The sequence below is a fragment of the Parambassis ranga genome, chromosome 12 (assembly GCF_900634625.1).
Source record: "Parambassis ranga chromosome 12, fParRan2.1, whole genome shotgun sequence".
NCBI lineage: Eukaryota > Metazoa > Chordata > Actinopteri > Ambassidae > Parambassis > Parambassis ranga.
In genome coordinates, this window is record NC_041032.1 from 10901654 (window position 1) to 10917774 (window position 16121).

At 38.4% G+C, this 16121-nt stretch overlaps 1 protein-coding gene across 1 annotated transcript in view; it reads right to left on the reverse strand.

Annotated features, from left to right (window-relative positions):
* The window catches only part of brinp1 (bone morphogenetic protein/retinoic acid inducible neural-specific 1), a 96289-nt gene that overhangs the window by 59492 nt on the left and 20676 nt on the right, over window positions 1-16121 (reverse strand). Inside the window, exon 2 of the mRNA XM_028418438.1 lies at window positions 14883-15150. Coding sequence (XP_028274239.1) covers window positions 14883-15100 — 218 coding nt within the window. The 5' untranslated portion in view covers window positions 15101-15150. The remainder of the gene's footprint in view (window positions 1-14882; window positions 15151-16121) is intronic.

The window sequence follows — 16121 nt, forward strand, 5'->3', positions numbered from 1 at the left end:
CAATAACACTGACATTTAGATTAGTATTGTAATAGTATTTTTTTACATGAGTCATGCAAATAAAACAGCTGAGTTTAGATGCAATCATTAAGCTTTTGAGCAACAATAATATGCATATAGTCTGTTCATGCAACCACTGAAAGCATAGTTTCACTTATGTATATTAATATTGGTGATTTATTTTGAAAGTTCAAGCACTACATCGTTCAATAACCTTCTTTTTTATTTCCATTCTGTCTTTCTGTCTCCTTCCCTCATTTTCACCTGTCGCTGCATTTAAAGGGGGGTGAGAGGAGCACTGGGGAATGGTCATTACTGTATCTCACCCCAGCTCCACCTGCTGATTCTGTATTCCTCCTACTAATAATGTATTCAGCATCTCTTTCACGTCGTGCCCAGCGGCGCCTGGTTTGTGTCACTCAGGCCCTATTGTGTTTGCACCTGGTGATTTTGCTTGCGCTTGCACCTGTGCCCTGTTTCAAGTAGATCGAGCCGCCCTCAAGTTACAAAAACAACGGTTTCTTAGTGACGCCTCGTCTTATAAAATTGTCAAATATGTCAATTGTTTTCTTAATGCTTTTACGTTTTTGCAAGTTAAAATGTGCTATGAATATGAATGCGTGCCCTGTAACCATAATGGATAGAAAGTGTGAATATAGCATGTCATAACACCTCCCAGGCAGCATGTTGTCTGCTTCAATTAGAGCTGGGCCATATTGACTTCCAGGGAGCGCTCCCTAAAGCTCTGACAGGGGCAGGAAATGACCATCAGACAGTGTGTCACCGCAGGCACTCAGTTGATCCTGATGTCACAGATTAAAAAAAAATGACATTCAAAGTAGAAGTGTAGCAGCACAGAGGAAAGAGAAGCGCAGCTTTGTTGAGGGAAAATCTCTTAATTGAATGGGAAACGGGCTTGGCAGGACCCAGAGACGACATATTCTTGGGCGCCTCATAAATGACATTAGAAAACAATAATAATAAAAAAAACTGAGTAAATTACATAGCTTGTCATATTTAGCTTTTCTTGTTTCCCCTTGCCCTCCTATCAGGATGTATCAAAGTCTTTACAGTCGAATACATATTCAGATTCAGTTCAGTTACATTTTGACCTGTATGTCAGTGTGTGGAAAAAAAAACAAGGTGTGCTGTAGTACTACTGTCAGAAAAAAACTATTTTCTCTTCACTTGAAGCAAACAACACCCATTTATGATAAAATAATCAAATAGAAATGTGATATATTGCTACAAAGCTATTATCAAAACACCCTGAGTGTATTTGAAGTGGAGACGAGGTGTTGTCATAAAGGGCAATACACACACTCAGCATTTTATGAGGATGATTTAAAGCATGCACCTGCTGGAGAAAAAAAAGAATGCGACAACAAAAATAAGCCAAAATAAATCTTGCACGACATGCCCCTCCTTTTTGTTGAGTGACTTCAAATGCTTATGTGTGTAGTTTTTGTTTAATCAGGGAGCATGCTATTTTCTGCATATTTTTTTTAAATATTAAAAGAACTGAACTGTCAGTCAATTGCAATCTGCAACGTCACCATTAGGTGGCACTAAATCCTACACACTAGTCCTTTAATTGGAGTGTATCTGTTACCTTTAAAAGAATACAGCAGCTTCCCAGTGCTACAAGGCTGTGAGGAAGGCAAGGAGGATCGGTTGCTTGCACACGTGTACAGCTCAAAGTGAATGAGAGGTGATGATTCAACTCTGCTGTAATTTTTGTAGCTACAGTTTAATATTGTACTGTATTACATCATCACTTATGAGTTGCAATATTTGTAGTAAGCCTGTCTATCACAGATATATGTCGTTTAGTAAAATCAAAACAAACGTCAGTTTTGCTTCACTAATGTAACATTTAGACTGCTCTGGTGTAACTCAACTCAATCTGTATGTCTGTATCTCTTTGTTTTATATACTAATTGATTATTAAAAATCATATATCATCACATGATGTATCATCATATATAACAGTAAAAAGTTTAAAATAAAACACTGTTGGGTTTTAATTAATTATAGATCAGTGTCATACATAAAAATGATGATGCATCTACAATCTTTGTAGTGCAAAAATATTCTAATAAATGTTCCTTATTTTCAGCCTCTAGGCTTTCATTTATAGCTACAGATTAAATGTTTAATTCGGAGTTACATTATTTTGTAAAAGCCGTTGTTTCTTTGCTTCTGCAGCAGCTTTTGAAGGCAGCTGAACGTACATGCAAATTCTATGGCACATGGCATTAACTACGTAAGGGGCCACATGATTTTTTTATTTATTTATTTATTTATTTTTTGTTACCAGTGGAGCTCCGAGCTATTCACTGTGGTTCACAAAAAATTTGTGTTAAAATGCACCTCAAAACACCACAACAAGTGTCTCTGCCATTCTCTAGCTGCTAACATTTTTTAAACTAAAGACTGACAAATTATTGTTTGGGAACCAAAAAAAAAGCAAACAGACAGCTAATAATTATCATCATTTTTTTGTGTGCCAGTGAAATGCAGCACTTTGTGGAGTGAGCACTGTTTGTGTGTCTGCTCCTCCTGAACAGGCTTGTTTTCATGCTTTGATAAAGGATGAACCTTTCATTTTCAGCTATTTGTTCCACTACTTGACAATTGCTGGTTAAAACGGATGCAACACAACAGCATCATTTTTAATTATTAAGTCAAGTTTTTGTGAGATAACAAAATTACCCCAGGGGGTAATCGTCTGTTTCCAACATCCAAAGCAGAGACATTAACTGCTGTCCGTCAAATCTCTGACCTTAAATCAATTCAACCTGAGCAGTTCTGCAAAAGAAAAGGTGCTCCTGGAGGGCACGGGCATACCACATTTGTATTAGTGAAACTATTTTAAAGTAAGAAGTTGGAAGTGTTTATGTTAATGAATTAGCGCTCTGATTAGCTTAAGAGACATCAGGAAGAGCAGTGATATGAGGTGAGCTAATTTTTCCATCAACTTACTGTTTACAAATGACATGGGTTTGGTAATGTGGTAAAAGCCGAATGGCAGAGGATGTAAGAAGCCTCTCTGTCTTATTAAAATTAATTAGCTAATTGTCCTACAAACAGGGATTTTGCACTATAGCATCCTACATTATTTATGAAAGCCCATTAAACATCCCTGAGACATCAGTGACTGAATCTTTGCCACAATGTTCTTTATAGAGCCATGCCCAGCTGACTGATAGTGGTGCACCGTGAGGGCCTCAACAGAAAATGCTGGCGAGCTGCAAGAACTGGGAGAGACTTTGATCCAATAATGGTAAACCCCCCATGAATGACTTTGTGAAACGATTTTGTCTTCCCACACAGTATCGACTGATTCCCTTTCATTCCCAACATGGTATTCCCACACAGAAACTGTGCTGCATGATCTCATCTGTTTGGATAAATGTCTTGTTTTTTCAGTATAATACAACCAGCCAATACTCCACGCAGGGGCGCCTCGTAGGATTTGCTGATGTTTTTAGCGTTTTATAGCTTCCACAGATGATTAATATTCTTCGTTTTAATGCGAAACTGCCGAACTAATTGATTGCTATCGGATTGTAAAGATGAGTTACACTAATTTAACAAAAAGTGCATCAGAATGAAATCTCCTACCCTACCTTTAAGACTTGGAGGCTGACCTCCATCAAGTTGTACACTTAGGTCTATTCCACCCATACACTGTGTGAAAGAAGTGGACTGTGACTGCCATGTTGCTTTTTGAAGATGACTATAATGCAACTAGTGGGTGGAGCTGGACAGGTGCAAGTGGTGACCTGGCCTACCTACAAAACAAACGTCCACCAATCAGCTTGTAGTCACTGTGTGTCATTGTAGCCCTTTACCACACACAACAACCTGAGTTTCTGATTTAAATAACATGTAAGTGGCAGACGGTTTATGTCTCTGTGAGTTGGCTGAACCTAGTAAGTAAGGAACAAGAATACTATCAAGTCTGGCAGTGCATCTCAGATCTACATGTCCATGTTCCCTGGAGGGCAATAATAACATTTATTTCCCTGGAGGGTAAACCCTGTTGTTGCTGTGCCACCACAGTATTGTTTTATTATGTAGCTGCTTGGCAGTGTGAAAGAAAGAAGGGGAGGAGAAAAAGAATACAGGCCTTTCCTGGTAATCAGGAGGCAAATCCTAGTAATAAATCAAATAGACAGAGATACAATTGAAATCCTGCATGAATTTCAACCACTGTGAATTATTCTAAATATTATGGAATGAATCGTAATCCAATGCTCCAGTGCACAGTGAAGACTGCAAAGGAAGAGGTAAGATATTAGCAGAGCTGTTCGCTTGTGGTTTTTTTTCTTCCTTTTAATTTCATTCGAGCAGATTTCTAAACACAGCAGAGTAAACAGTGGTGTAGGAAACTGGAGGAGCTGCTTTGAGATTCTGCTTTACCATAAACACAGAGGCCATGTAAAAATATCCAACAGACCCTTCCAAGCTGACGGGTTTAGATAAAATTAGATACGTGTTAGCAGTAAAACACTGTCAATGTTCCTGCACGTCTGTCAACACAGCAACAAAACTGCACTCACTGTCCAACTGAGATTTATTTCATCATCAGATTTGCAGGCAACATTTAAAATGCCACCTGCAGAACTACCATCCAATCACTGTCTTACACTCTCGTGGTTTAAGGCATATAAAGCAGCTGTTTGGTTGTATTACTAATCCTGTCTAATGATGGGAACTAAACACAGGATATGTCAACATTAATAAATAAATAAGTCATTTCTTCACGTTATTCGACCAATGGCAACAGCCTCTTTCCAACATCATCCGACATCATTTCAGATGCCTGCAGAGTCCTTCTGTGTGAAATGGTGGCATTAGGCCGGTAATGGCCCTATTGTTGTCTGTGTGAGAGAGAATCAGTTGTGCAGAAAGGATTATGTCAAGGTTACTGTGATGAACAAGATCACCATTCAGAGAAAGAAAGGCTCCTGCAAAGACTTTCAAAGAACTTCTGATTTCCTCTGCTGACTATATATATATATATATATATATATATATATATATATATATATATATATATATAAATCACATTCAGTTTTTCTTGTGAAAAGTTGTATTGTTTTATATTTACAGTAAGCCCAGTGCTAAGATGCACACAGAGGAGGAGAAACGTGAATAGAATAAAGTAGAGATGTTGTTCTGAATTCGTAAATGGCTGTGTGACTGATTTTTTTTTTCTTTGCAGTCAAGGCGCTGCTGTTGGGATAAAGCTTTTCTAAAAGTCATTTTCACTGGGTCATCATTTTATTTAATTCTGTCTGCAGAAAATGAACTGACCCCAGAAGAAATCCTCACTAGGCTTGAGTTCAGGCAAAGGGGAAATAAACACCATAAATCTAATTTACTCACGGCCATTGTGACACAGTTAATACAATAAAGCGTGCTCGGTGGCAAAATGGCACACACTTTTAACTGAGCTGTTCTCTGGATTCGCCACGTGTTGGAAATTCACAGTAAAAACTATTATAATTTATCATCAGCTTCACAGCCTTGCGAACTACAATACCTAAAAAGAAGCATGTTAGTTATTAACTATTAATTTGAGCATATCAGCAAATGAAATGTGATTACCTAAATGGAATATTACTGCTGGCATAATAGCTTTGTTAGTGTAGATTGTAATTGTGATGAGGCAATGAAATGAAAATGGATCTAATCAAAAACAATCTCCTAATTCGCTCTAATCTCAAGAATTTGATGGGACATGGTGCTAGAAGTGAATGCATTGGTGAGTGACATGAACATGTGTTTGAATCTAATTAACGGTGTAATGTGAGAAGTTTGGCTGATGAATTTGTCTGACTGTGTGGGCAGGGAAATAGAAATTATTGTTCAAAAACTGGGATGAAAGACACTGACTCGCAGTCAAATGAAAGCCATAAATAATCTCAGAATATCTCTCGACAGGCTTTCCATATAAATTGAAAACATATGGCTGAATGATCACCCTTAAAATATAGTTTAAATTGCTTTCAGACAAGCCATTGCAGTTCAGAAGATTGTCCCGCCTATGTATATGCTTCCATCTAGCACGTCAGGCCTTCCTGTATACAGCTGATGAAACACTTCATCACCTTCTGTGTCCTGTAATACAATCACAAACAATACTCTCCCACTCTACATATAATAAAAAAACCTGCCAAGGTCAAGGCAGTCATTCTGTTAAAAAAGAAACAACAGCTATTGTTGGTGCCCTAGAATATTGTATCCCATCCATTTGCGGCTGAACTCAATTTGCCCTACAATAACTGTCAGTCATAGCACCTATAAAACCGCATTATGCTGATGATTTCTGTGCAATACATCTGCTGTAAGACTAATGGGTGAAACATTAATAAAAAAAACTTCAAATTTCAATTCATTCGATTAAATTTTCTCCTGAAACAAATCTGTTAAATTTACTTACTTACTTACTTACTTCACTTAAATAAAAACAACACCCAAAAATTGTATCTCACAGGGAGGTGAATGTATGTTGTGTCAACTTGTTGAGGAATTGTTGTGTCAACTTGTTGAGCTGCAACATAAACTGTGAAGAACGCCAAGGCAAATAAGTCACTTGAGTGTAGATTTTAGCACTAAGGACATCACATGCAGGATGTATGAAGGACCAAAACTGCCAGAATCACAAATAAAGTGAAAGAGGGAATGGTAAATACACTGATATGCCATGAAATGCAGCAAGAACGGTAAAAAAATACTGAGAAATGTGACCACTTCCCATTCAAAAAAAAATCTAATTATTTTCCCAAGAAACCAGCTTTTCACAACAGATAATAGTGTCTTCTCTGTGGCCTTTTCTAGGTGCTTGACCCTTCATGGATAAGCACGCTTTCAGACTTTCCTCCTGAGTTTTGAAATCATACCTTAGCTGTAGGTATCATGTCACAAGCAGTGCACAAGTCAGAGGTAATCTGTATATCACTGCTGCTGCAAGCCGGAAAATGAGGACCGTGTCATTACTTGTTAAACCCACTTATCAAAGCCGGTGCTGTGTGCTGTGTGAGGCCCCAGAGATCTAAACATCCTTCCTGAGGATATCAGTCTGGCTACCTCTGCGCCCTGTTCCTAAAAAGAAAAAAAAAATCCCTTTATGACGCCTTTTGTTAAATCAACCAAGATGAATGGAGAATCAATGAAAAACAGGTGAAACGATGTGCTGGATCTGAGCACACATGCATCAGATTTATGAATTTAATCTGATTTTCTTAGGATTCTAAAATGATACATGGCAGGATAGAAGAATTTTAATCTTCCACTCTATTACTCTTATATTGAGAGAAAAAGAATCTGCAGGGTCTGTGGTGATCGTGCCTCAATATGTACAGTTACTGCAGTTCTCTCATAGCAAAGAGGCAACACAAAGTATATACAAGATCTTTAAATACCTCCAAGTAAATAATTCTAAAATAAGCTACTTAGCAAATAAACACAACACTTGCATCAAGTGGTCACAAATCCCCTGGAACTGCCAAAATATTGTGGTAAGTAGAACATAAAAGTCCATTTAAAATGAACATGTAGCCTTTCTGAATTCTCACAGCAGGAGAACCTGCTGTACATTTCTAACACAGCAACACTAACATGGCACAACATTTCCAGAGTGTTTTTGCTGGGAGTGAACTGACTCAGATGTTATATGCAGGAGACCGGGAATAAACCTTTTTTTGTCTTTGTGCATAGGTCAAAAAAACACAAAAGCTGCAGGACAGAGGGGTAGGAGTGGAAAGACACCTCTGCTGAGGTGTTTAAAAGAGACGCTGTGTACTTGAGCATATTTTGAGGTTATGTATTTTTAGATATTTGAAAGAGTTTGCTGTAAATTATCCCTTGATTTTTGTTCTTTGTGTGAGTCATTTGTATGATAGCGTAGTAATGGCATTGTTAGGACAACACAAATTAAGACTTATGAAGTGGGTCAAGAGGGCAACCAAATATCATTATCATTAAAGTATCATTATAATTTTGACAAAATTGCCGTTACTGCTGCTTTTCTGTTTCAGTATCTGCACAGCTACACCCATGTAAGTGCTAGCAGTCAGTTGGACTGATTTGTGCTTTTCCCCAGTTGATTGTAGACTGCATGTTTATTTGTGACCATCCTTTGATAGCTGGAGTGTTGCTGTTAGCACAAACACAGCTATCAGCTTTGAAACTGTGATTGCACATATAGAGTTCGGGGAACCTCAGCCTAACTCAGCTACAGTATAAATCCTACATGTTCAGGTGGACTGCATCCTTCAAATGTACACAATTTAAAAAATACTTTCAACTTTGATGCACCTCTCTGATATTATTTTAGAAAATGCAGGCTCCAAATGAAGCAGCTTGGATCACTGGATCACAGAGTGGGTAATGTGAGGCATGGCTACTGCATTATCTCCTCTTCAGAGCTTGTTGCTCTGGTGGTGATGTGGTATTGCCAGTCTCGAGGGAGAGTGGCGCAGGCATCCCACGCAGTGAATTAGTCAGTACTTAACCCTGACAGTTTCTTCTAGCCTCCTGTTTCTCCTCTAATTACCATCCCTTCCTTGCCAGTAATTAAGTCATCCCACAGCGGGGGCTTTTTACCACTAGGTTGGAAAAAGGAAGTGGCATAGAGTCCCTCCCCAGTTCAGCTCCTGCTGTTTCTCCCAAACCTTATAAAGCTGAAAAAAAATGTGGATCAACACCTAGAATCAACAGCCCTCTGGTGATTTTCCAAGATTATACTTTGTGTGTTTGTGTTTTCCAAGAAAAAAAAATTATAATAAAACACTGGGGTAAGTTAGTTTTTCCAAAGTTTTTAAAAGAAAATAATTGCTCATTTGAGAGTGACAACAGCAACTCAGGAGAATTTCAGCAGTGCTGGAATTTCAGCTTGCCTGATTGGCTTAGACAAGTGCTTGAAATCCAAGTGTTGGAAGTTGTTACTGCCTCAGTCAGCAAATGGGAATTCGTGTACTCTGCCAGAGCACAAGGCGACAGCCAAGAGCCTTTCTGGTGACAGCATGTTTGTGAGCTAATTTTCCTTAATCACCAAGTAACAGCATCGCCACAAAATAGTACAAAATTTAAAGTAAGAATAATGCAGAAGTTCACTCAGTTAAGTCATTACTTTCTGCAAACTAAATTTTGCATTCATTTTAGCAATCTTGTTGATCTTATCATTTCTTCTGAAACATTTGGATGTGCTCTTTGTGCAAGAGAGAGCTGACAGCAAATAAGGAATGACATAAACCCGCTCCGTGATAATACATAGAACATCAGCCTGTAGCCAGAAAACCATAAGAAACCGCCTCATTTCATTTAAAACATTTCTGAGACGTGACACGATAACAGCTCGCATTAGTTTATATCTGGGGACGCTAGCTTAGCTGGTTTCTTTTTTTAATCATACATTTACACAATGCCACCATCAACACACACTCAATGTCTGTTTGTAGGAATGAATGGACTTCTGGTTGACTTTACAAATGTACACAGCTACGGAAACAAGACCTTTTATCTGATTTCACCACAACTTCTGTCCTCATTAGACTGTTGTTGTCAACCTCTCATGGCCAGAAAATAAGCAGTAAAATAAATGAAACAATGTTGTATTATTAGCACTGGTAAGTACAGGGGCATATACAAACAATCATTGTCTTTATTACATTTTCTGGTGCCTAGAATCTGCGCCAAACATATGCAAACAATTTGGCAGATGAAAAACATGATACAAAAAAAGCTCTATCAGAAGAACATGGCTTTTGTTGTTTTTTTTTGTTTTTGAGAGAAAGCACTGTACGTGGGTATTTGTGAGTCATCTTAGCCACTTCGGGCCTCTGTGTTCTCCTTCACCTTGTGTACGACCTCCCAGCCAAGCTACCTGTCTACTCCCCCATTTCTTGTTTTGATACTGAACTCACTGGACCCCTTTTCCATGTCTCTAGCACTTACGTACATTTTCTTTATCACACACTTTTAGCACCTTCCTGTCTCTCTGCCTAATGGCATCCTGGACCCCTCCATGTCTCTGTCCTCTTTCTTCAGTCTGTTTCATCCTTCCTGACTTCCCGACTTGCCTCTCTCCTGCTCTTCCTTTGGCTACAGCCTGCTGAATTAAACATCGCTGCAGCCTCCCTCAGCAAATCTGCCGACTACATCGAATCATCCTTCCTCGCTCTATCCAATTACAGATGGCTCATCCAAACTAATTCAAGACCTGAGTCGGACAAATGTTACACCTTGTTACATGTTTCTTTTTAAAAACAAATGAGGAACTCTGACTCGCATACAGATGACGCAGAAGGAATCTCAATGTTTTTTGTTGTGTTAATATTGTTTACAGATGTTACATTTTATAAAACTTGAACAGGAATCACTCATGCACATGGCAGTTTAAAAGGTAAAATTAGAAGATAAATGAAGTCCGAAGATAAGGCTCATCTGTTTGAGGAGTACTTTAAATTAGAGACTGGGAAAAATAAGTTTGCACATGCAAATTAAAGCTGCAGATTATTCATTCAAGTTTTAGTGCTGATCAAGTGGTTGTCTGTGGACTGATTATAGTTTAGAATAATTAATATCAGGGAATGTTCGGGTTAGAGATATGCATAATGTGCCTGCATTAAATATAACCATGCTGTGCCTGTCAAACCTTAAATCAAACCCTCCTTGCTATAAGAGAACAAAGGTAAACTTTGATTATCCATATTATGAAAACCAAGCAATGACAGTGATCTAATTTTTAGTGAAAATTTCTAACTTCATAGTAATTGAGTTGAGTTTGAACTCCCTATGCATATCATTAGAAACATATTAGACCCATTTATTTTTTAAACAGTGCTTCATTGTAACTTAAGCACTTTGAATAGCAGTATGCATGATAAAAAATAGACAGAAAGGCAAAAAGTTTGCCTTCAAACCATTGTTTCACAGTTACTATGCCTACGCCTCAGTGATAAGTGCCTGCGTGGGTTATAGTCACAGCAACATGATGATGCTGCAGCAAGGCCAATCAATGCACAGCATATGATACTGTGTGTTCTGGTAACAGACAAAATATGTCTAATTAGTGGGCATAAGAGAAGTCAGGCCTGATGAAGGGATTCATTAAGCAGCTTTGAGCACCACAGTACTCCAGGCTATCTTGAACAAAATATCTTTAAGTCATGAGGCTGATTATTGTTGAATGATCTTATTGAGTGTTAGTGGGCATCCATGTGTAAAAGTGGGTGTAACAGGGGTTTCAAATGTGGTCAGTGGATATAACATTAGTCATATGATGATAAAAAGCAGGTTTTTCTGTTGTATCATCCAAACATGGCATAGAGAGAGATAGAAGTAGATGCTGCCAGAGATAGAGTATGATACTGCTGAGGCTAATGTAACATTCTCAGTGTTTGTTAATACAAAGGAGCAGCAGATGAGCAGATGTAAGCGATAAAAAGAATATTTAAAATGGCATGCTGTTAACAGTTTTTTTCCTTTTAGAAGAGTTATTGTGATGATACTGGATTACAGTATGTAAAATTACTTTTATTGAGTTAGTAGCATAACAACTGACACTAATTCCAAGGTTTAACTATACAGTACAATGAAAAGCTACTCAGTTTTCCTTTTAAATGAATCCCAATTAGTTTATACAATACATTCATGTACTCATGTTAACCTTTTTTTCACTAATTAGGTCCAAAAAAACAGACTTGCTTGGTAATTACAATTTAGAACATTTTAAGATCATTTTAATTCAGTATTATATATTCACAGGTCAATGCAGGGTTTTGTTTGGAGGCTTGTTGAACCCAGGTTCAATGACAAGAGCAGCTCTATCACACCTCTCTATTCACTCACTTCTGCATGGCTTTTCAAAGTGTGATCAATCAGAGCAATGCATTTTCATAAATGTTTTTTATTCTAAATAACAGCCCTCATCTTGCTTCTTTGATTACAATGCAATGCTGATTTGAAGCCTTTAAAATGCATTAATGGCTACCAGATTTGCATTTATATTGGATTTTTTTTTTGCTCAGGCACACAAAAACCTGAGATAGAGCTCTGCCAACAAAGACCAAACGGAGAACACGCATCATCTGAAACACATTCGACCCCCTATAATAGAGTACTAGCATGAGAACGACAGATGCTAGTGTGAGCAAAACAGGCTGTTGGATTTCACCGCTAACTAAAGCACACATTGATACACCTTGTTCAGTTTAGGACTGATACATAAAAAAGCAGCGTGCAGCCTGCATTGAAAGTTCCTTTTTTTGTGACTAATGAATACTGTACAGGAAATGTACACTCAAGCATATGATGAGAGGGGAGGAAAAAAATGGATGCAGCTGGAAGATTGCAATCAGCACTGACAGAGCAGTGACAATTACTTATACAAAGCACACTCCAAATAAATTCTTTAAGAGACATAAGTCTAGAGGGAGAGGATAATTGGTGCCTCGTGGTGTGCCTTTCCCCTTCAAGCGACGGTGACCTTTTCAGAGCACTAGACAAGAGGCTGGACCTCCTAATTCTGTGTTTATCCTTCAAATTAGGCACAGTGCCTATGTTATTAAAAGATGGGGCAGATTTGTTTGTTGCTGATCAGGTTGGCATTGTCCACGCAACGTGCCTCGGGGGTAATCTCTCTTGATAAGTGAACCCGAAAGCAATGGATGCTTCGTCTCTCTGCAAATCTGATTCAACCACTTTCCACCACTAAATCGTCGAGGCAGGGAAAGTCTCTGGGGAAATTTACAAAGCGATTCAGTCCTCATTGGTTGTTAGACTAGAGCACGGCTGGGCAATCATGTGCCAAGGAGGACCGAGGGTATGTATGATTTCATTCCAACCAAACACTACACCAGCTGATGTCACTGATTTCCTTCTACTCCCTGGTTGAAGACGTACTAATCACTGAAATTAACTGCTCGTCCAGGTTAGAATGAAAATCCTTGAAAAAGTTTTTTTGGACCTTTGGCAAATGTTTCACACCTCCGCCTCCTCATTATCATCCTTAAATCCATTCAAAATCCTGGGCTTAGATGCATGGTTTACTAATACAGCCATACAGTGCACAGCACTGAGAGAAACCAGGGATCTATCAAACTTTACTTTCTGTCTGGGCTGCAGAGGCCTAACAGATGTGCGTCGTGTTGATTGTCATTTAATTTTTAATGAGAAATACATCAAAATTTTCACACTCTTAACGCAAGGTTTAATTGTCTTGTCACGAGGAGAGGGATATCTAGCACTGATGGCTGAATTTCATGCCACTAATGGCTTGTTAAAAGTGAGAAAGAACTGGAGCCACCTGGGCCCAGCAATAATTCCCAGCAGCAGCCAACATGCAAACACAGAGTCTCTGTTTTAATAAATCACTGCAGCATCACAGGCAGCACTCGACGGCTGCACAGTGTCTGCGGAAAGTGACTTCTGAAGTTTTGCCTCTGAGATTCGTGTCTCTGTGCAACATCTTGCTCTGTCAAGTTTCACATTATGCAAATGTATTGTTTACTGTTCATGTGACAATATCAAGGCACAAAAAGCCAGTGGGGACCAGTGAGGCTGTGGCAAGTTACCAAGAGAGAGATGGTGGAAAGAGAAAGAGAGAGAGAGCGAGAACAAACTCTGTGAAAGAACTGCCAAACGACTCTCTTACTCTGTTTGAGTCTTTCTGTTATACAGAGTTAGCAGACTGCAGAGGGATGTAAGGGAATCAAAGCACATCATTCTGAGAAAGAGTTTCTAGCCATCCAATTTCTGTACCTCTGTCTCTGTATGTGAGGTATGAGAAGACAGAAAAACAGAATGTACTCTGGTGTGAATCATTTTGCTCTTACTGAACAGGATTGTTTGGGCACACACAAAACTGAATCTTGATAGAAATCATTAGGACACTCATATGTGTAATGATCCTAATTTACAATGAACGTATGTATTTGTATAAAAGAGAAAAATGATAAACCTGTGAATGAAATTAGTCATTCAGAATTGTTTGTCTGTCTTGGGGCCCTAAATCCTTATACCTCGCAGTTAACACTCTTTTAATACAAAGCTTATAGGACTTGGGGTGTGTTTTTGTGTGATTATCTACAGTTTTTGAATAGAATGTATTGGATAAAAGTCAAATACCTCGGTTTCTATACGCCTGAGTTTTAATTGTTATTCTTGAAATGTCATTTATGTATAGCCATCAAACAGCAGTGGAAAGTAAGAATTAAGTTAAGAATTGTGTGAATTATAGCTCTGCTACAGTGTGCAATGGTTTGCTGGCTACTCCACTCTATTCTCCTCACAGCTTTAGTTTATGCTATGGGTGAAATGTTTGTAGAACCACTGGCTCTGGCTTCTCAGATGTCTATGAGCTGTTAACACTTCGATCTAATAGTGATTTTTTTTCCTCTAAACTTCTCACAAAATATAGATTAAGTTTAACATTTACTGAGCTTCTTTAGTGGTTTGTACACAGACCTCCCAGCTAATCAAAAGTGTTGCCATAGCAATGGCCAGTTATACATAGCAACAATCATTTGTTAGATTTTTACATTGATGTGTTTGTACTGCTACTTCAGCAAAGTGTGTTAAATAGTGTTTCTACAACTGTCTATTGAGACAAAAAAAGTAGTTAAAGTGCAAATTCCAGAGTAGCGGCAAAGTTAAGCTTGCATCATACTTCATCAATATGATAATAAAAAGAAATCATAGTTCTCAGACTGACTGTGTCTATATATAAGACGGAGCACTTATTAGGTTAAAAATGTACACCCTTCAGCTTTTTGCAACTAAAAGCTCAAAATAGCAAAACTGGTAAAAGAAACATTCCCCCTAAAAAGCACAAGTGGCATGAGTACACAGGCTGAAAGTGAACTCACCTATAAATTTTATATCTGGTCGTAAACCCTTGCCGGAATCGATCCACAAAGGACAGATAACTCCGAGAGTGGTGGAAAGGTCCACGGTCAGAGATGAGCCAGTCATATTGCTTGGTGACATGTTGTTCAGTGGCCAACGGGTCCTGGCGGGAAGACTGAACTGTTATATGGTCCCATATAAACAGGAAGCAGATGACCTCAATAAACCTCCAGTTCATGCTTTTTTTTAAGCCGCTCTCTGTTCATTCTCGCTCCATTATGTGGAGACCTGATGGGAGAGAGAAGAAAAGAGAAAGAGGGTGGGGGGGAGAAGAGGAGAGATACAGAAAAGAGAGCTGTTACATGACAAAGTCTATTTTAGCAGTACAAGAAGATGTCATAGAGTTAGGTTAATTGTCTTGTACTGAACAAATAAGATAGTGCCCTTGTCATTGTCACTTTACATTGACATGGTGTGTATTTATTTTCTGCTCTTTCTAAGGCTGTTCACCCTTCATGCATCCCCAGAGTTTTTCTTTTTTTTAAGAGAGCTGCACACATTGTGGCTCTTCTATTACTCGTCTTGCAGATGAGCAGGAAGTACCTCCTCAGCTATATGGCTGTCTTTTTTAGTGTAATTGGTGTCATGATAAGTTCTGACAAGGTTAAAAGACACCCAGCCACTGTGATATGTTTTGACATCCAGCCACTAATGTGGAAGAACACCATCTCCCTTTTACCCACTGGTGTCAATTACAGCTGGGAGAAACTTTCAACCATTGACTTCATGAATTGTTAAAAATAATGTGGTGCAAAACATAGTTTTTTTTCATTAAATACAAAATAAGACCTTGCTTTGGTCCTGCTTAATCTGCATGAAAAAATGGCTAATAAAATTTTATAACAGTGCTTATGAATAGACAATGTTTCGGACACATATATAAGCTCAGCGAGAAGCCAACAAATAACATTGTGTATGTCACACAAATTATTTCAATATCCAGCTCAATGAATATGCAGATGCATACATGAATACATCTTAAATTAAAATGTTTTCAGCAGAACTTTAAATTATGTATTTCTCCATTGTGCCTGACCGAAATATCTATTTGACACCAAAACTGTGCCCCATAGTTAACGATAAGGAAAAGATATTCATCAGTAATTGCATTTAAACCCTTTGGCCTCTGGCCGTGGAGCAACAGCATGCTATCAAGTGCCACCGTATGCAAAATTCTTTCCCCTTTTCATGGTTTATTA